The 19,991-nt window shown below is 34.8% G+C and overlaps 2 protein-coding genes across 13 annotated transcripts; both read right to left on the bottom strand.

Annotated features, from left to right (window-relative positions):
- Nucleotides 1-50: 50 nt before the first annotated feature.
- On the bottom strand, nt 51-5,666 carry LOC132179757 (putative boron transporter 2). 6 transcript variants are annotated; one of them, XM_059592535.2, is made up of 14 exons: nt 5,562-5,666; nt 5,118-5,261; nt 4,769-4,900; nt 4,495-4,577; nt 4,141-4,333; nt 3,854-3,992; nt 3,493-3,658; nt 2,897-3,063; nt 2,616-2,789; nt 2,371-2,466; nt 1,968-2,105; nt 1,247-1,569; nt 880-1,147; nt 51-586 (listed from the first exon to the last, which is right to left on the bottom strand). In XM_059592535.2, the coding sequence occupies exons 3-14, from the start codon at nt 4,870-4,872 to the stop codon at nt 281-283; spliced, it is 2,157 nt and encodes a 718-aa protein (XP_059448518.1). In that variant the 5' UTR covers nt 4,873-4,900; nt 5,118-5,261; nt 5,562-5,666; the 3' UTR covers nt 51-280. The 6 variants fall into 6 exon arrangements, with proteins under 6 accessions (XP_059448518.1, XP_059448537.1, XP_059448513.1 ...); XM_059592554.2 differs by having other exon boundaries at nt 1,247-1,566; nt 5,559-5,664; XM_059592530.2 differs by having other exon boundaries at nt 5,559-5,664.
- A 1,888-nt stretch (nt 5,667-7,554) lies between these two features.
- DRM3 (S-adenosyl-L-methionine-dependent methyltransferases superfamily protein) lies at nt 7,555-17,572 on the bottom strand. Of its 7 annotated transcripts, XM_059592485.2 has the most exons (13): nt 17,389-17,572; nt 17,091-17,166; nt 16,654-16,775; nt 16,470-16,568; nt 16,038-16,145; nt 15,740-15,820; nt 14,861-14,953; nt 14,417-14,516; nt 12,716-12,828; nt 11,542-11,644; nt 10,553-10,677; nt 8,563-9,868; nt 7,555-8,003 (listed from the first exon to the last, which is right to left on the bottom strand). In XM_059592485.2, exons 3-13 carry the CDS (start codon nt 16,654-16,656, stop codon nt 7,993-7,995), a joined length of 2,142 nt encoding a protein of 713 aa, XP_059448468.2. In that variant the 5' UTR covers nt 16,657-16,775; nt 17,091-17,166; nt 17,389-17,572; the 3' UTR covers nt 7,555-7,992. The 7 variants fall into 7 exon arrangements, with proteins under 7 accessions (XP_059448468.2, XP_059448474.2, XP_059448460.2 ...); XM_059592491.2 differs by lacking the exon at nt 17,091-17,166 and having other exon boundaries at nt 17,244-17,572; XM_059592477.2 differs by having other exon boundaries at nt 17,091-17,572.
- Between the last annotated feature and the right edge of the window lie 2,419 nt (nt 17,573-19,991).

A 19,991-nucleotide genomic window follows, 5' to 3' on the forward strand; every position in this document is an offset into this window, starting at 1 on the left:
TGTATATATATATGAAACAATCTCTTAGCATACTGTCACAGTCACAGGAATAACAAATGGAACTTAGTATTGTATTCATAGAACTCGTAGTTGGAAATTTCTCCGCTTTAATAAATTTTACAAAGGCAGAATATAATACCCCAGATGAAGAATTACCACAACAACAAACAAACAAAAAAGGCAGGAGGATGGTCATTGCAAACTTCTTTCATGTTCGTTACCTCATCACTGCCAGTACCTGCTTTTAGCAACCTGACAATAGAAACACAGCCTATTATTGCTAACCACTTTTACCTAAATTAGACTGTCTTGGTTCTCCAGTCCTTGGACTAAATGGCCCTCTCCCATCAAGCCGAGGGCTTTGATCCCCTCTAAGTTCACTTATGCGAGGACTGTATACTTTTTCTGATGGCCGTGGGTTCTGAAAACTTCTAAGACTTCTAAATTCTTTGGATGATGTTGCAGTGCAGCTTGTTACCTTGAGACTGCACGTCCGTCTAATCTCACCTCGACTACGTGTAATTATCCCGTCTAGAATCTCCCCATCACGTGCAAAAGAAGCTGTCCGACCCATCTCCCTCTCCTGCTATAGACACATCAAGCACACACGATACATAAACTTGGCTGTATAGCTGAGTGACCTTGATTTCTTTGTATGCCAAAGTTCATTCAATGAAATAGTGAATACACATTCATTTAATGCACGTAACAGAAAAATTATACTACACATATTTTATGAATAATAGATTAGCAAAACTGAAGTTCCTTATATTTTCTTCTGAATGACTCTTTCTAAGTATGTAATAGACATTCATCTAAAAAAAAAACAAGTACGTAATAGAAGATCTACAGGTAGAAGCAAAAGAACTAAAAACTTACTGTTGCTAGGTTGAATGATAAAGCTGGTGCCTCTTCATAATCTGCAGCGTCTAAATCTTGAAGGTGTGCTGCTTTGAAAAACTTGGGCAAAATGTATTGCCTCACAGGAACCAAAAGCATAATCATTAAAGGGAACAGAACCCCAGCAATTGGAACCCATGTAACCCCAAAACAAAGAAGCAGATAAGCCGTCTGGAAGAGAGTAAACATTGCAATTGCCTTGAAAGGTACAGTTTCCACAAAAGTGGCATGGTGCTCCTCCAGAACTCTGAAAAAGCATGCAAAAGAATGTGATATGGTAATTCCTTAGCATTCAGGTGTATAGGATAAATGATTGAAGATATGAAGAAAGGAGTTAAGAGGCTACTTGTATCTTCGGCTTGGAGCCGTGAAGAGCAATAAGATCCTTTCCCAGAACTGGTTGCCAGGTAGGCTTTCAGTGGCCATGAAGGCAAAATAGCCCCAGAGTACTGAGGTTGGGATCTTCTTAAGGAAAGGCATGGCTGCAACGCAACCTCCTACCATTATAGCTTGAAGCAGGTTACTGAGCCGTTGTTCTTTCACCTCAACAGGTATTAAATCATCAATTTCTTTCTCAACATCAAACATGCTCTCATCAACCGGGGCATCTATGCACCCCGTGCTTGAAGCCATTTGAATTGTTGAGTTTTTCAATTCATTTAGTCCCTGCTAAGAATACAAGATTAGGAAAGGTTGTATAACTATCAGCACCCTACTAATTGATCAAACTTCTAAATAGTTAAAAATAGTATATATATATACATATACAAAGAAGAATGAAAAAACATGACTATTTATTGGAGCGATGTAATATATCAAGCCATCTGAGAATTTATACTGTTTACAACATTCTATAAATTGTCGGAAACTCTGCAATCAATATGGCCATATTAAGGTTCTTTTGAAACAAAGGATCAGATATCCAAGCTGTGACTCTCAAATAAATAGACAAGTCTTTGGCTTTTTCTAGTATATGTTGTCTTTTCATTTTAGATACAAATGCGACCATCAATAGCAGTTTTTTGTTATATAGTACAAAGAAAAGAAAGAAGATGAGGTCGTCATACCCTAGCTGAAGGTTCCTGGTAAGTTAATGGAGTCTGCATCTGTTGATAGGCTTCTTGCATGCTTCCATACACTTCTCCCAAGCTTGCATTCTTTCTCATACACTTACGTGCTGTTGCTACAAGTCGATTATGAAGTAACTGCGAAACAGGTGGATTTTGTTATAAGGTCATACATGATGTGACTTGTGTGTGTATGTATGTGTGCGTGCCTGCGTTCTGAGCACATTCTGTAGTCAACTACTAAATAAATGGGATTTTAGGGATACGTGAAGGGTAGTAAATTAGCAGCCTCATGGTCACAACATAAGGAGCAATGAGGCTGAGCCACTGATTGGCCACTGGTTGGCAAGCTCTGGATTCAGCAGCAGAACAAGGCACTGAGGGTTGTGGTTTCTTTGCCTACCTGGTGCTTCAGCGTAGCCAGACACTTAGTATGCATTGGAGACTGTGGAATAACCCCATTTGATGGAGGGATCCCTACGAGACCACACAATATGACCTGTCAAGCAGTAACAAGATTTCAAGTTCAAGGCAAGTGGATACTAAGCGCCGTATCTTGCAATTACAGAAACAAAAGAGCATCAAAAAGGAAAGAAGACTTTTGTACAACACAAGGGAGAAAAGTGTGCAAGAAGGGGATTTGCACACCATGAACCCCAAAAGAAGTAAATCATAATGGAAAGAAGGGGGTTTTCTCAAATTGAATTCTTTCTGCTGAGCTAGTTGAGAAGCCACACTGTGATCAAAGTAGTAGAGCACTGCAATCATCGTTGCCGGGATGAAAGCCCCAATTATATAGAGAACTGGCACATTTAGCATGTCCTGTCATCCATTTAACATATTCCTTTAATTAAAAATGCCATAAAGGAAAAAATTGCTCATGTACCATGCTAAAGGGGATAAATTATACAATTCTCAGAAGCACATGCCTTAATGACAGTCCAATTCTCGTATGCACCAGGTGACCATGGATTTGGACTGAAGAGGCGTCTTGGGATTCCATTTGGAATACTTTTATATGGTATATAGGAAACAGCTGTCCAAACTAGGACCATCAATGGCACACCATAATCTGCTATGAAGCCTCGCAGCCCCCCTGTGGGAAGTTAAGAATGAACTCCATAAATTGAAAGATATTAGGATGCTATGTGAACCTACAGCAGCAAACATGGTTCATATGGTTTAAAAGGTCCTTCAGTTGTTTGTCTCTCTTTGAGCTCAGATTTTAACATTCACAAAGGAGTCCCTTCTCCTCAACTCAGCAGGGAGAGAAGCCAATTTTCCTCCAAAGCCACTTCACATTCCCTTCCCTTTATGACACCGTGAACAAACTGGAACTGTGAGTGCTGCTAATGGTTTTACGGCAAGCAATACCTTGAGAGCTCATAATATATTTGTTGAGGTTTGAGGTTAACACCCTTAAACAAGACAAGAGGGGGGGGGGGGGGGGGGGGGGGGGGGGGGGTGGAGGGGGAAGGAGGGGAAGCCCTTGAATGTACATATTTAGAAAATCCAATCTACTTACCAGACCCATACCGCCAGGATCTTGCTTTTCTGCTTTTTAATGCTGTAAGCAGAAGACCAAATGACAGAACCAAAGCAAACATTCCATTTGCAAATCTCCATGAAGGCTGAAACTCAATTAACTTTGGACTTTCTCTTTCAGGTATGCGAAATTCATTGACAAGTCCCTATAAAACCCAATTTAAAAATTGAAAATTCAAAAGCAAAACTTGGATCTAATCCACCAATATATACCCAAGATATGAACATAATCACTCAACATAAAATCTCAATCACAAAACATGAGACTAGCTGCAGCAATAATCAAATTTTGTTAAGCCAATAAGATGAATGGGTAGGTAAAAGATAAGGATGCCTCTTACTTTTATAGCTTCTTGCATGAAGAGCATTGCGATAAGAAGGCCAAACAATTCCCCTGCTATACGAGTAAACCTATTAATAATGGAGCAAGCCCCTAAGATAGCCAGCAGGAACAGCAATATCGCAGTCCACACACATACCCTGTCCATCCAAATAGCCATATAAGTTCAAAAATTACAAACATGCAATTTAAATTCCTAATCAAAATTATTTAGATTTCATAGCAAATAACATCAACAGCAGAAATTGCAACATCGTTACATTAATTGGCAAGAAGAGAGTATGGTACCATCCAGTCCAAGCTAAAAAGAGCTTTGATCCCAAATCTGGCCGATCTTTAGCAAAATTGAACATAAATGTATACATAATTACAGTTGGCTCTGCAACTCCAAGAATCAGCAAAGGCTGACCTCCTGCGATTGAGTGAATAATTCCACACAATGCCGTGGAAGCTAATGTTTGAACTGCTGTTAGAACTCCATCTGTCGGTACCAGCAATTACGTAAAATTATAAAATCTTGAGATACTTATATACTGCTTAAATATTTATAGACACGGATATATATATGCACCTGGATAAAAATTATTGGTTGCTTATGGAAATTATTAGCAACATTTAGACAACATTCATACAAAAGGATACCTGTATCTCTTTCCAACTGTTCCCCAAATGAAATAACTGGGATTGCTGACGCGAAGAATATATATGTGGTAGGGGCCAAAATCCTAGAAACAATTGAACAAATTACCGAGCTAATATTATCACTTTATGACAAAATTCTTCATAAGCTAAATGTTATTCAAAAGTAGCCAGAAACCTTATGTTTGAACTGAACTCATAACACAATCAACAGTTGCTAAAATATGATACAAATATGGGGGATTTCCTCGTGGCAGGAGAAAGATATACAGTATACCTGAAGCCTGCCTTGAAACCACCAGTCCAGTCTTGCTTGTAACACATGAGCCTCCCATGAAGATCATTCTTGATTCCACGAAGTGGCACAAACGTCTCTTCCATAGTTACTACGGACAGTGCTTATGGCAATCTGATTATGACCAGGGTGAGTGAGTTTGGCATTGGAAGAATAAACAATCTAAAACCTACATTAAATGACATGAATATAAAAAAAATGAAGAAAGAACTTAAATGTCATCTGAACTCAAATAAATCATGATGATGCAAGATGACCCAAATGAGGGAAAGTAAGATTTGTGTTACTTAAGCAAAATCCAGAACTAAAAAAGAAGAGCAGCGTTACATACCTAGCCCCAAGGAGAGGTGGTTATAGGCTTATAGGCATACGAAGCTTCAAAACCCACAAAAATAAATTCAAGAAACTTCAAGATGACTGAGGCATTGGATGACTAAGTGAGAAAACAACCCTTTTGCTTGTATTGAAGTTTGACCTAAACAATGTGGACAAAGAGAATGGTTATATAACCCAATATATAAGCTTGCAAAGTGCTGTGAGGAGGGACTGTAGATTTGATTCTGATAGTAATGTGGGTCATAAAAATTTAAAAAAAAAAAAAAATGAAGAACGAAATGCACATCACTGTCATTGCTGAACAGCCAAAAAACAAAAACCAAAAAGTTTAGAGCTTATACAAAGAACCCTACAAAAGCTTGCGACCAAGAAAGAAATGTAAAATAAGTATATGGAAAGTAGGAGATTCAAAGCAGATTGCTTGTGAAGAACTTACCACCTCAAAGTATTGAAAATGATGGAAAAAAGGAAAAATGTAGGCTTTTTCCTTGGCTGTGAAAAGTGAGGATGGGAGAGATGTGATAAAAGGGTGCTTTTCGGTGCATATGATATGAGGGAAGCAACAGTGCCAGTCCATGACAAGCTGGCTACGTACCCTAGTACAGTATTTCAGTATTTTCTTTTCATACACTCTGCTCTTGTATATATTTGAATTTTTTATCTTGAATTTTTTAAAATATATCTGTTTATTTATACTTGTCATTAGTGGAGAACAACCTGAAAAGTGAAAACAATTTGGAATGTTGTGGTGAATGCATTGGGACATGTGTACTCTGTAGTTGGAACATGCTATTTTGTATTTTAAATTTTGTTTTGTGGAATTTAATAGTATATATATAGTGTTATTTTATTTAAAATTATTATATTTATTATTTAAAAATTTTAAATGATGTAATAAAATAATATAAAAATAACTCATCGATTTAAGTTTGCCTTTAAAAAAATCACAAAGTTGATACTGCTTGAAGGTTACAATTGTATCCAATTAGTTAGAACAACAAATATATTAGATATTTTTAAGAAGTAGTTCAATCGGTTGGGACCATGTCTAATGAAGTGAATTTCACTAATTTGAATTCTCTTACCTCTTCTGAACATGTAAAAAAATAAAAAAATATATTAGATAACGCTTGAAACATGCTAATTAAGACAAATATTCTCTTATTAATAAGGATAATATTTTTACTTCTTACAAAAGTGAGAATAATATAAGAAACGTAAAAAAAAATATAATATTTATATTAAATCCAATGATGACACGGCACGTATGTCCTACCCGGGTGCAGAGAAAATCTAGCATAACTGCTATTGGTGATGAGTCTGACGACGCTCGATATCACTCCTTAAGGGCAAACGAGTTCAACTGCTCCTGAAGTAGCCGATTATACTCTAGAAAGTGCCCATGATTCCTGCATCTTCTCATTTCCAAGATTTTTTGTTTTTTTTTTTAAGGGAATCCTTCGAGACAGAATGTCTTGTCGTCGTTTGTGGGGTTGGTAACACTGTGCCTCCACATTGGTAGACTTCTATTTATTTATTATTATTTGTTTTTCTTTTTTACTTTCAGGACTTTCTTTACACATTATCACAATCATTCTTCATCATAAAAAAGAAAAAAAAGTCAATAGTCCAAAAGGACTGCTAAAGAACGAAACAACCAATCAGAATATTGTAGCATTTGTCCATAGAGTCTATAGACGTGATCAGTAATTAAGCCAAACAAAAGTGATTTAACAGTGAGACTCAACCTTTTAAAAGACAATTTATTTATCTTGTTAGCACGGCTATATCAAATTATCAATGATTAGATACTCAAACTTGACACAGTATATATACTCTAATATAATTTTAATTGTAGGGGTGTTCAGCTGATGAGCTATAACTTGTCTGTCTTTTATACTCCGTTTACTTGTAAAGTTAATGAGTAGACTAAATTTTTTTTTTCTTTTTTTTTTTTCTTAAAAAAAAACCACCTTAAACATAATAAGGGGTTGCGAATATTATCCACATGCCCATTTAATATTATACATAATTTATATCTAATCTATTTTTAAATATAATATTAATTAAAAAGTAAAAATAAATAAATAAACATTTTTTTCTCTCTTCCCCCCCTTCACCTTTGCTCCAACTGAGGAGGTGGTGCTCCACCAAGAGTGTCGCCCCCTACTCTTCCCTTCTCCTCGTTCAGTTTTCTTTGGTTTCAATCTTTTTTTTTTAAAAAAAAAAAATGGATATACTCTTCGTTTAAAAGCATGAAATGTTGTCAAAGACATCAATTCCAAATGACTCTCGTGATTAAAATTGCCTAATTGAGAGCTATGAAAGCAAGTTGCTCGTCTCGAAAACATTTAAAATATGTCACATCAACCGATATGAAATGCATCTAATAAATATATATAAAGTATAACATTACTCTATTATTATAGCGCCAATTGCTGGTATTAAATAGAGACTCACGAGACACACAAGCTCAACAGAACCCCACTCTTTCCCCTTTCCCTTCTCACTCACATATTCCTTTTTAGCTATTTTGGCACTTTGAGAAAACTCTTCTTTTTTCCGGGTGCAAATTTAATGATTTTGTCTCGCATAAAACAAATTCTAACAACTTACAGAGATGCCAAAACTTTAAGGCAAAAGACAAAGCCATACGTCGTCAGAAGTAGCTCTATCATTTTGTCCATATCAAGCACCAACTCAAGTGGTAGGCCCTTTCCTTTGATGGCTCTGCAATCTTAACATGGGTGTTTCTGGTATTTTTGGGGCCTTGATGGAGGTGACCCTCAATAAGTAAAGATGATTATTTCCCATGCCTCTTCAGTCTGTTTTGCGGACTTCAGCTATGACACTTGGCAACGATATAGAGCTTAATGTCTGCCTGCTCGTGTCCAAATTAATTTGACTAATCAATAATCATAAAGAAGCAATCAGTTTGCCTAGCATTACTTAAGCTTGGACATCAAAAAAGTGGACATTCATTCCATCAATTGGCTGTAAAGAAAAGAGAGAACAATTCTTCTGGTTTAGATGGCAATTGGGATCTACAGGATTTTCAAAGAGTTGGAAAGGAATCTCAAAATCAGTTTTAGCATGCAAGTATATCGAATTGCAAGCACAGAAAAAGGCTCTGCCTCCACCAATCTAACAATTCAAACATAATTATCAAAGAGAGGGGCAAAAAGAACAAACTAATTTATGTTTGTTTTGAATTGCTTTATCCAAACACTAGGATGTATCTTCTTTTAGACAGATATGAAAATGATCTCTTATGTTTATTTCCCTTTCATTCCCCCTACTCAAGAGTATGGAATATGCATTATTCATCTGAAGGAGAAAAAACAGTGAGATTCTCAAGCTCAAAGAGAAGAACTATTCGATTGATAATTGATAAATTAGACTACCAGAACAAGCATAGTAGCCAGAAAATTGTTACATACCCACCCGTCTTTCCGTCATACTTCTTACTCGTTGCAAAACGCGAACAAACTCATAAAACAATGAGAAGTCAAAACATGAGGGAGTGTCATCTTCTGCAGCCGTTTTAGAACTAGAAAAACATGGGTTCTGGCAAATGACAAAGTCAAAACCGCCAAATTTTTTAAAGAGACTCTCAATCTTGTTGCTTGTTAGCCTCTGAATGTCTTCAATCTGCACCAACTCCCCAGTTTGTTCACTACTTTGCCACCACCTTCTGAGAATCCTCCTCTTTGTTTCAGAAGTCTCTACAGACACAACACCTTTTAAAGGGATGCCAAGCCGGTTAAAAGCAACTTCTGCCCCACCGATTCCACTATATAATGACAGCATTGTTAACCCTCCTGGATACATTGACTTCAATGCTGAGAGATGATAGCCCAATGTGTCCGTCTGGAAGCTGTATTTGAGTAATTTAAGTCTTTCTATTAAGCTATGCTCAGCAGCTTGAGTGTATTTCAATGGGTAGCCTAGAATACACTCTATATGTTCAGGTTCAACAGGAGCCAACTTGTACTGACCAACCCATACAAGATTTAAAGTCCGGCAATGATGGAGGATCTCTCTCTGCTGTTCAGATGAGAGCAGTCCTCGGGAATCAGTTAGTATCCTTCCAAACCTATCACAGAGCTGAGATGTTCCACTAGTTTCAGAACTGATGCAGGTCATCTTCTTCCTTGTATCCCATGATGGCCACCATTTCTTTGTATGTGGTATAGCATCTTCAATGGTCATCGGAGACTTTGGAAGGATGTGAAACCTATTCTCAGTGGGAAGATTGTGTACATAGCCTTCCTTTCTACTCAAGGCCGAGAAAGACTGAGTATTAACAAATTCAGGCTCAAGTGCATACAAGAACTGGGAAATTTTTGCCCAAGAGTCATGAGACACATTCACTGTGTTTCCATAAAAGAAATATGGAGGTTTAGCTACCATTCGATCAACACTCTTGCACGGATTTGCTTTGAATAGATTTGAACTTCCACATTTGGTGATTTTTGGGACAACTTTTTCTTCCACCCATGTAGTGTCGACAAAAGAACTTGAGTCATCAAGATACTCCTGTTTCAGTCTTTTCCCTTTACTATTTTCCCAAAAATCAATACGCCTAGACTGAGAAACACCAACAGGAAAGTCATCAGAACGCTCTTGTTTTGGCTTTTTTCCTTTAAAGGTTTGCTCTACATTGATATTTCTTAAATGAGAAACAGCATCTGAACCAAAATCCTCTGTCTTCACTTTTACTGTGCCAAAAGCATTTGAAGTATACTGTACCAAATAGATAAAAGGTATGTCGTTAGTAAACCAATTAAGAGATGAGAAAACCATACACGACATGATATCATAGCATTCACAGAAAACCTGAACATGTAACACAATCGCCAACTGTACAGCACTGTTCAGGAATGACCAAAAATTCAAATAATAAACTCGTAAGAATATCCAATCTGACAGCCTAAAAAATACAGAAGATAAGGTGTGACCACTGTCAAGGAAATTCCCTAATTAGTGAGGTCATCCATCGCATAGAACTTATACAACCAGGAGTTGCAATCTGTAGAATCAACATCAAGGTGGCCAACACAATGTTGGAAATGTAAACTGCCAATTTGAATGCATGTAGAACCAAAATATTTTTAAAGAAAGGATCTCTTTCCTCTTTTCTTTTAGCTATCACTATCTAGATCACAGATATCTTATTAATACCTTATTTATTAAAATTTATATATTATGTTTATATGGGTGTGTTTGGGTGTGCGTGTGTGTATGTGTGTCATGTTATATTCCTTAAGCAGCTTGTCTTGATCCACGCAGATATTGCATAAATCTGAAGTAAGCCATGCAACTGGGAAATAGTGCTGGCCATTGTAAAACCAAAAGGCAATATCAATATTAAAAAAAGGCTAGGGGAAGCTAGATTTAGAATACTTTTAAACTGAAAATATTAACAACCTCAGCATCAGAATGAACTAAAACCTTTTCTCTTCCAACACAGCTACTAGCAACTTTTTTTTTTGGATAGCCAATTTGATCACCAAATATTGAGTTAGCAAGTTCCGAAAGTGGAGCTTCCGCACCTGAAAGACAACAAATGACCAATAATCAGAGTTAGGACAAGCAAAACCTATATGTAGTCCTCCGCATAAAGAAACAAAACAACAATAACAACAACAACAACAAAAAAGATAGAATTGAATGAATATGAATTTGCAATTTTGTACCAAATCAGCACCAGTCAAATCTTCCATGAGATAAAAAGTTTGGATATTGTGTGGATTTGCAGGAAGACATAATTGTCAGCAAAAAATTGAAATAAAAAACAAAAATGCATCAAAACGGCTTTATAAATATATTTCCAACAGATGAGACAGTGAAATGTAAGCAATAACACTGGATGCTATGTATCATTTTCATCCATTCATATTACAACCCACAACAATTGGGAATGGTAAAGAACAAAAATTATCCTACGTACAAAATTAGGCAAATACTAGGTATTGCCACTTTCAAGGCCAAGAAACCAAGTAAGAAAAACAGAACTATAGGAACATTAAGAGCATGTGCGCGAACAACGAGGTACACAAATGTGAAAAATTACTAAACAAGCTAATAACCATCATTCTCTATAAGGAAATTAATTGTAAAATTATAGAAATCCCTCTCCCATCATAAGTCAGACGATATCTCATGCAATGAAGAAAATATTCAGGGAGAAAGTTTTCTCTTAAATTAAACCGCCAAAAGCCCTAAGATTCACTATACATGAAGAGTAAGGTAAGTACAAAACATCCGCAAGTCCAAAGAGTTCTAGGAGTGATCAGCATAATCTCCTTGGAATCAGAAACTTATCATCTATTTACTTCCAGACAGTTCAACAGTAATTAGATAGGTTCTTGTCAGACTTGAGTGGTATTTTGAACTTCAAAATAATAATCACTCACCATACTTCTCGATCGCTAACGAAACTTCATTGTCTGAAAAACCCATCTCAAGCAAACGCAGTGTTTTTTCCATAGTCCCAAACAAGGCTTCATTATTAGTATCCTGAGAATCATAAGGTTAGATGGTTAGAAATTGCTTAGTCGTAAATAACATAATCATTGGGCAGTAAATCTACACCAAAAAAAAAGTACAAAAAGGTAACTACACATGCCAAGAAAAATTTTTTAATTATGCCAAACTTGACACCTAAAAGAACGACCTTAGAAAGACCCATTCATCTTGCTCACCAGGATAGTTTCTAACACCGTACAACCCTATCATACCTTATTTGCTTAAGATATGCTTCTTTCTCATAATGTCAAGTCATAATTGGTCACTGCATTTCTGAAAAAATGCCATAAGAGTTATGCTTATGTAACAGCCTTGTAAAGGGTGTGCCAAGAACAAATTTTTCATTCTGTACATGCCAGATCATGAATTAGTAACTGCATCTAATCTCCAAAAAAAATATCCCAATTGTTTCGAACTTTCTATATTTGGAATGAAATATTTACAGAATCCCCATCAATAGGATCAAACCTTATTCCATGGTATTTACAATAAAGTAAATGAATTCTTTCCTATTCCAATGTGTGAAAATACTTTCTTCATTAAGTTTCATTTCAAGCATAACAATATGGTTTCATGGTAAGATATGAGAGGAAATGGTTCTTGTGACCCAGAGGAGCGTATCACAAACAAAGGCAGTAACCACTGACATATATTAGGGAATGCTGCATATGCATATTCCATGCTAAATTTTTAGAAGATCACTAGAGCAAATTCTAAGGAAACATTCAACACTCAATTACGGATTGTAATTGCAGCATCCCAATCAAGCCTGAGAAGCTGAAAAGGCCAATGAATGTCTAATGTAATAATGAAGCTGAGATTGAAGTTAATAAACTCCCTGCTTAACCCAAATAGGGAAGTTATGCACTCAACATCCAAAATTGGGAGTTTGCTAGGGGCGTGGTTGACATAATTAAGTGGATCATTTTGTATACTTCTAGTGTACTTAGGGGCGCCTTACGCTTTTAATGTGATTGGTTTATTACTTATAAAAAAAAAATAAAAAATACATAAAAAATTGTCACCTAATGGATAACTATTGGTGCAAGAATCATTCACAACCTCATTTCTAACTTCATCATCAAGAGTTGTATCATCTGTATCCTTTTCAAGTTCTTGAGCTATTTGGGCAGCAGTTATGAAATCCACTAATTCATTTATTGGAGCATCTTCACCTGATACACAACCCAATGAGATTGACAATCTGATTAATTATGTTACCATGTAAAAGTAAAGTTTTTCCAGACTACAATAAGAGCTATATTAAACCAAAGATGGAGTATCATGGCCAAGTACTATCAATACATCTCAAAAGAAACTGTGTACATCTCGGATAAGTGTTCAAAATTGTTACATGTATGTAGCTTTAATTCAACCATGTTTGTTGGTTTGTGCATTAAGTACACTACTTGTCTTTTGCTGTCAATCCACGTGTTTTTATTGCCGCCCACTCCTGTGAAATGGCTCACCTCTTTGTTAGCCAATTACAGTAACTTGCGCTTCATAGGCGTGTGAGCTGCACTAAATGCACCTTACATGAAGCATCAGCAGTTGGTTTTCTTAGCCGGCAACTAGCTTGGAGTTCATTCTTATTGGCTGAACTTGAGGTGTCAGCATTATACTTCGACTAAAAGCAGTTTTCTTCACAAGAAATCTTTCCTTATTGCATTGGCTGGAAACTCGGCCATACATAAACATTCCCATGACACTGTGTAATGGAGGTGTGTGAGAAAGAGCTTGGTTATAGCCTACTTAGAGAATTACGATATCAGAAAATTCTCTTTGCTTGTGAGTGAGGCTTTGGGTATATTGGGACTTGGGATTAGAGTGTTTCTCTTCGCCTTTTTTACTCCATATTTTGTTAATGAATTTTGGAAGTTGTGCCAAAACACATAAATATTTGTGTCCTTGTGTGTGCTTGTTATATTTTTCTTCTTCCATTTCTCTACTTGTTTGTCATCAAAATTTTAATTTGTCGCAACAAAAACAAACACAAATCTGATTTAACATGCGCTAGAATTGTCTTAAATGTATTTAGAATCATAAGACAAACAACATAATTTTCAACATTCAATCTACAAAGGTCAGACACATAATTAACACGCTAAGACCTGCCTAGTTTTATTTGACAAAACGAAAAAGAAAAAAAGAAACAAGAGCACAATTATACTACTCCTAGTAGTTTAACAGTTCTCTCCACATTCCAGCCACATACAGCCGACAGACACATGACTTTCCATGTTTCTATAGGGCTTCCCCTCAGTTCAAACTTATCTCCTCGCTCCCTGAAAGTATGAGTATTTATATCCCCAAACTTGAATAAACCATAGGTAATTTAACATACTTTCCACTCTTGCAGCAACATCTGCTCAGTAGTTTCACACTAATTCATTTCAAATAATATCTTGGGGTATACTGTATAGGCCACAAAAAAGTACAATTTTTAGGCTCATCTATGCATATAAAAGAGTCTCATTTTGAACACCATGCACACAACTAACTTTCCAAAGTTTTGCACCATTTAGGCTGCTTTTTAAAATAATTTCAAATTGTATCTATTAACAGGCAAAGCAATACAAGATGCTGAATGAAAAGCAAGTTCAAATACGAGTCTGGAACAAGGTCAGTAAAATGTGCTTAAATCTGCATATGCAGCAAACCAAATTGCACAAGGACCACCCCCCCGCCCTGCACATGCGCCGCCCACAAAAAGGAAGACCAAGATTGTTACTATTAATGAGAATTTCACAGATTTCTACCTACCAAGCTTATCGATTGCAAATTCAACTTCATTTACAGAGAACTTCATCATCAGTAAGGATGCTCTTTTGTCATCATTGACTCCATTATGTACATCAGGCTCCTGCCAGAGATTAAAGATTATGGCAAACCAGACATGCAGTTTAATAAATAAAGTAATGTCATAAACCATGATCGTGACCCCACAAGCAATCAAACCATTTTTACCAACATGCTTAGCAACCAACCAACCACCCCCAACCCCCCCCCCCCCCCCCCCCCCCCCCAAAAAAAAAAAAAAAGAGGCAGTATAGGTTCCACTACATGAAGCACCAGACCTCACAACCCAACTTGGGTTGAAATAAATCACATAAAAACTTTGCAGTTCCCCCTAACTTGGGCCCTTCAGGATTACATAACAAAGGAAGCAAATTGTCAAAAACAATATCAGAGCAGTAAGCAGGTTACCTCTTTTGGTTGAATGACAGGACTGCTAGCTTCCTTGTCATCAAACAAGCTATCGAGAGAATCTGATGATTCGGAACTTGGTTTTTCAAGAGCCTATTTCATTCCAAAGCAGGTCAACTATTATCCATTAAAACTTCTATAGCAAATATCTGACAAATAGTACAACCCACAACAGTCAGAGATGAATGAAAAGTAAAGAGGGGCTGAATTGCCTTCTAGACTTGTAAGATATTTAATAACGACACAAATAATCAAATTGCTCAACTTTTATTTGTTCCAGATGCAATCACACACTTTGTTAATCACCAAATTGATGAAAATTGCAAATATTTTTTTCCCACCTTGAAACAAAAATGTTACAGCACAATCCACTACTTTGTGAACAAGACACGCCAGATACACCAAAATGAACTAACAAATAAGGCCTTGTTTGGAAAATGGTTTTTCCTTTTTTATTGTAGTAGAAAATGATTGATGTGATATAAAGTTTTGAATTTTTTGTATGGAAAAGTGAAAAAGTTTTGTTTTGTAGTAATTTTTTATTTGAATGGTAATAAAAAGTGATTACTGTGATATAAAAAGTGAAAAAAGTTAGATTGTTTTTATGTTGATTATTTTAGGGAAAAGTGACATGAATCGTAGTAAATAAGGAATAAAAGGCTTTGCCAAACAAGGCCTAAATTGTCGGAGGGGTAATAGGCTCTGTTGTCCTATAACATTGCAATAGCCATTCATACCGAATTTAAGGCTCTATAAACATACTCATAGAACATATAATAGTTTTCTTAGAACTCAAAGAAAGCAGGTCAAACAATTTTATTAAATTCTCCTTCTCTGAAACAACAGTGAGATGATAAAAGACGTTATTTGTTTACTTACAGAATGTGCAAATAGAGTTTCCAACAACAAGTCAACGTTGTCTTCACCTAGATATACAAGAAGACATCCGTGAACAAAAATCTGAGTAAAGACATGGGCAAATAATTACAATTTTGTAAAGTTAAAATACATGAGAGAATTTGTATGTGAAGAGCATCTTGAGGATGAAGGTGAAGTCAAGGGGCCAAGTTTTGATGGGCATGAGTGTGCCTTTAATCCATATATTTTAGTACATTATAAAGGCATTATTCATCCCACCAATTCCACTAGGACAAAACAGAATAAAGTTTTCACTTACACATAACGTACCCTTTTCTTCGACCACTTTGTCAACAAGGGATGGTAAGAATCCCATTCCTATAAAGAATGATCTTATATTGCTTCCCGATGAGCTTGCAACATTGTCCTGGAATCATAAAGGAAGAACAGAAAAAGAACTAAGGAACTTCAAGGAGCAAATTACTCATTAGCTGACTCTCTAAGTCCAACTCACAATATATTTCAGAATATGAAAAAGACAAGGTTGTAACAGATAATTCACTTCAGAAGACCAAAACTTTTGCTCAACAAAAGGGTAATTACCAAATAGAGCTATAAAAAAAGAAACTGGAGATGCAACAAAAAAAATTCAAAACAATTTCGATACAATTAGATAAAATAAACGAGTTTAGGAAATTCAGCAAACATAGCGAACCACAAAAGCATTAATAATTCAAAGAAAAAGACATACCCCGGCATGCCTTGAGTACAAGGTATCTGGTGGGAACTCAAAATCTAGCATCTCTTCCTTTGGCACTAGTGCTTTCTCGCCATTTGGATCCGAGGAACCCTATAGAATCGAAACATGAGTATATATATATAGATGCATTCAACAGTCTATTGGGCAAAAACAATCGCTAGTACTGGACGCATACCATGTCAAAATGAAACAAGCTCAGCAGCAATGTCGGAAAACAATAATTAGCAGTACCCCACAAACTGCATCAACGAGGCCTTTTCACCAAGGGTCCCCAAAATAATAAGCAATCGAATCGGCCTGCAAACAACCAAAATCGATATGCGTGATTTGGATTACTCCAAAAGCAGCAATTTGCAATACCTAGTCTATCATGTAATTTAATAGTCGCTTAAGAATGTGAATTATTTTGCTTTGAAGAACCACAATGAAAGTAATCAAAGGACTCTTGGTTTTGCGCTGTTTACACACACACAACATAAATACTGTGTTGTGCATAATGTGCTGCAAAGCAAAGCTAATCTCCTTTTTGTTTCTATTTTTTCTTTTTTTGCCAATAATTGAGAACTTTACAGGCATTTCAACACATATTTACAGGCAATACAGGAATCCTACCTTACGAATTTTTCTCAAGAAGAGAATGTGCAAAACTTAAGCTTCAGAAAGTTTTTCTTCTCTCGTCCTTAGTTTTCTTAGCAACCAAACAAAGCAAAATGAAAAGGGAAATCAGAAAATTCAACGGTAAATTAACGGAAAGTGAGTGAAAACCCTAATTGGTTCGGCGATGACGCCATGCACGAACGAAAACCAAACAAAGAAGATCGTCGCCGTCAACTTCGTGTTCAACCGAAACCAAGAGAGAAAGGGGGTGTGAGTACATGTGAATGCCGTGCAGCCGGTGCTCCGCGCCTACCTGATTGGGGGATTCGACCAGGAGATATAGGCGGAGAAGTGCGGATTTCCAGAGGCGTAGCAGCGGCGCGTCGACCGCACACGCTGTCACAGCCTATATTCGTCGGGAGCTGAATCGTTTTGTACAGGTAGTAGAGCAAACCTCAAAGTCTCCGAGTGTTTGACTCACTTATTAAACCCGATGAGCTAAGTGCAACCGATGAATTGTTACTAAAGTAGGCAAATTTTTCTTGAGGAATGTTTACAAACAAATTTTACTAAAAACTTTTATAAATTAATGTGAGATAACATTATTAAATATAAGATAAATTCAAATTTTAAAAAGTCTAATCATATTATGCCACATCAGTTAGTAAAAGTTTTTCTGTAAAATTTGTTTGTAAGTCTAGCACTCTTCAAATTTCTTAGGACATAAATTTTCTCTTAATTGATTTGAAAAAATTTCTTCAACCTACTATAATAAGTGACCAGTGTCATCTCTCATATGTTTTTTTTAATATTTTAACAGTTATTTATTGTTATTCCACTAATTTAAGAACTCAAACATTCAATTTTTTAAGAAGCCTACAAATGTTAAATGACACTTGTCATATATTATAGTAGGTTGATGGAAATTTTCTCCAAAATAGTTTAGAGGAAATTTGTGTCCAATTTCTTAAGAGTAAAGTTTTTTTTTTTAATAATGAGTAACTTTCAAAATTCTCTAAAATGTGACTTGACTTTTAAAATTATTCTTAAATTTAAGAATATCATTATTAAATTTTAATTAACTTGTAATTTTAGAAGCTATGTCACATTTTGAATGATTCTAAACAAAATTATAGGAAGTCTTATAACATTATTCAATTTCTTAATGTTACATGTGCAACATTGTTTTATAAATTGTTGACTGCTCAATCTGTTCTCACAAAAACTGCATTTCTTAACTAGAAATGGAGAGATTATTTGCCTACCTTAGAACCAATAAGGTATAATAAGAGTATGTTTTGGATTGCATTGGAAAATATAGTTTTTGCATATAGAAAAAAGCTTAAAAAATGTTTTTTTTGAAAATATCTACAATTTTAGAGTCAATTTGAGATCGATAAATAACTTAAAAATATTTTTATTGCATAGAAAGTTATGCCAAATGAAAAGATAGTATGCTTGGTAAAAAACTTAAAAAGTATAAGAGCACTCATAATGGAGTAGTTAAATAAGGCTTTTATTTAAAATGGCTAATCATATATTGAAAAAAAAAAAAAAAACCCACATTGGGTTAAAAAAAAAAAAAAAAAAGCAAATTATATATTTTGAGCATTTGTGAACCCGCTACATGTAGCGGGACTGTTCATACAACCATTTTTTAGTTGGTTGGAAAGTCCACAAGCTCTCCTAAAACTACAGTCTAATTGATAATGTTCTTCCAAAATTTTTAACTATGACAATGTCCCTTAAAACTACTAAAAATTAGCAATGTTCATCAAATGACGAAACTACTCTTAGTAAAAAAAACACTTAGACTTATAGAAAAAATCTAAAAAAATTTTTTTAAAAAAAAAATTCCAAAGGGTGGCAAATTTATTTGTATTTTTTATTTTTTTTAAAAAAACCTTTTTATAAGGAAAAAATTAAAAAATTTTGATTTTTTTTTGGTTATAAAAATTAAAAAAATTTGTTTTGTTTTATAACTTTTTTAAATAAAAATTTCTGTTTTCAAAAAAAAAAAATAACAATTTTTGTCTAAGAAAATAAAAATTTTCGTTTTCTAAAACAAATTTTTATTTTTATTTTTTAAAAAAGTTTTTTTCAAATAAAAAATTATGTTTAAAAATATATATATATTCGTTTAAAAAAATTAAGAATTTTCGTTTTAAAAAAAAAACCGTTCTTTTAAAATTAAAATTTTTGTTTTAATTTTTTTTTTTGAATTTATAGAGTTTTTTTTTTGTCTTATTGAGAAATAAGGGTATTTTTATCTTTTGCTAGCTTTGAGGACATTGTCAATAGGGGTGTAAAAAAAAAAACCGGTACCAACCGATAACCGGTTGGAAAAAATTGCTAACCAGGTACTCGGTTCCAGTTTTGCCACGCAGTTATAACTGAGTAACCGGCTATATATATATAAAATAATATTTTTTATTTTGTTAGGGTATTTTTAAACATTGAAATTTTTATGGCATTTATAAACATTGATTTTAAGGGCATTTTTAAACAATGAAGTTTTAAGACATTTTTAATTATTGGATTTTTATTTTTTTAGACCCAAAAAACCAAAAACATTTTTTTTAAAAGATGTTTTTAGGGATTTTTTAGGATTTTTTTTAACAATCACGACAAAGCCCAACTTATTGGGACAAAAATGCTAATTTTTTTTTAATGGCAAAAAATTGTTAAATTAAGCACAAAAATTAGACTCAATACTTTAAATAAGCCCAAAAATTAGATTCAATACCTAAAATAAGCCAAAAATATATATATATATATATATATATATATATATATATATATATATATATATTTTTTTTTTAAAAAAAAAATCGATTACGCAATCCGGATAACTGAGTACCAACTCGATGCAGTCGATTATTGTATAACAGGTTTCGGTTCTACTTATTCAAAATT

Source organism: Corylus avellana, chromosome 2, assembly GCF_965113065.1.
Source record: "Corylus avellana chromosome 2, dhCorAvel1.hap1.2, whole genome shotgun sequence".
Classification (NCBI taxonomy): Eukaryota; Viridiplantae; Streptophyta; class Magnoliopsida; order Fagales; family Betulaceae; genus Corylus; species Corylus avellana.

Coding starts and splice junctions, on each gene's coding strand:
- LOC132179757 (XM_059592535.2), bottom strand. CDS start 4,872: ATGGAAGAGACGTTTGTGCCACTTCGTGGAATCAAGAATGATCTTCAT. Junction 2,790..2,896: donor AGAATTGGACTGTCATTAAG/GCATGTGCTTCT, acceptor AATGGATGACAG/GACATGCTAAATGTGCCAGT. Junction 1,148..1,246: donor GCTCCAAGCCGAAGATACAA/GTAGCCTCTTAA, acceptor ATGCTTTTTCAG/AGTTCTGGAGGAGCACCATG.
- DRM3 (XM_059592485.2), bottom strand. Junction 11,645..12,715: donor ATGATGAAGTTAGAAATGAG/GTTGTGAATGAT, acceptor TATGATTCTCAG/GATACTAATAATGAAGCCTT. Junction 9,869..10,552: donor TAGTTCATTCTGATGCTGAG/GTTGTTAATATT, acceptor TATTTGGTACAG/TATACTTCAAATGCTTTTGG.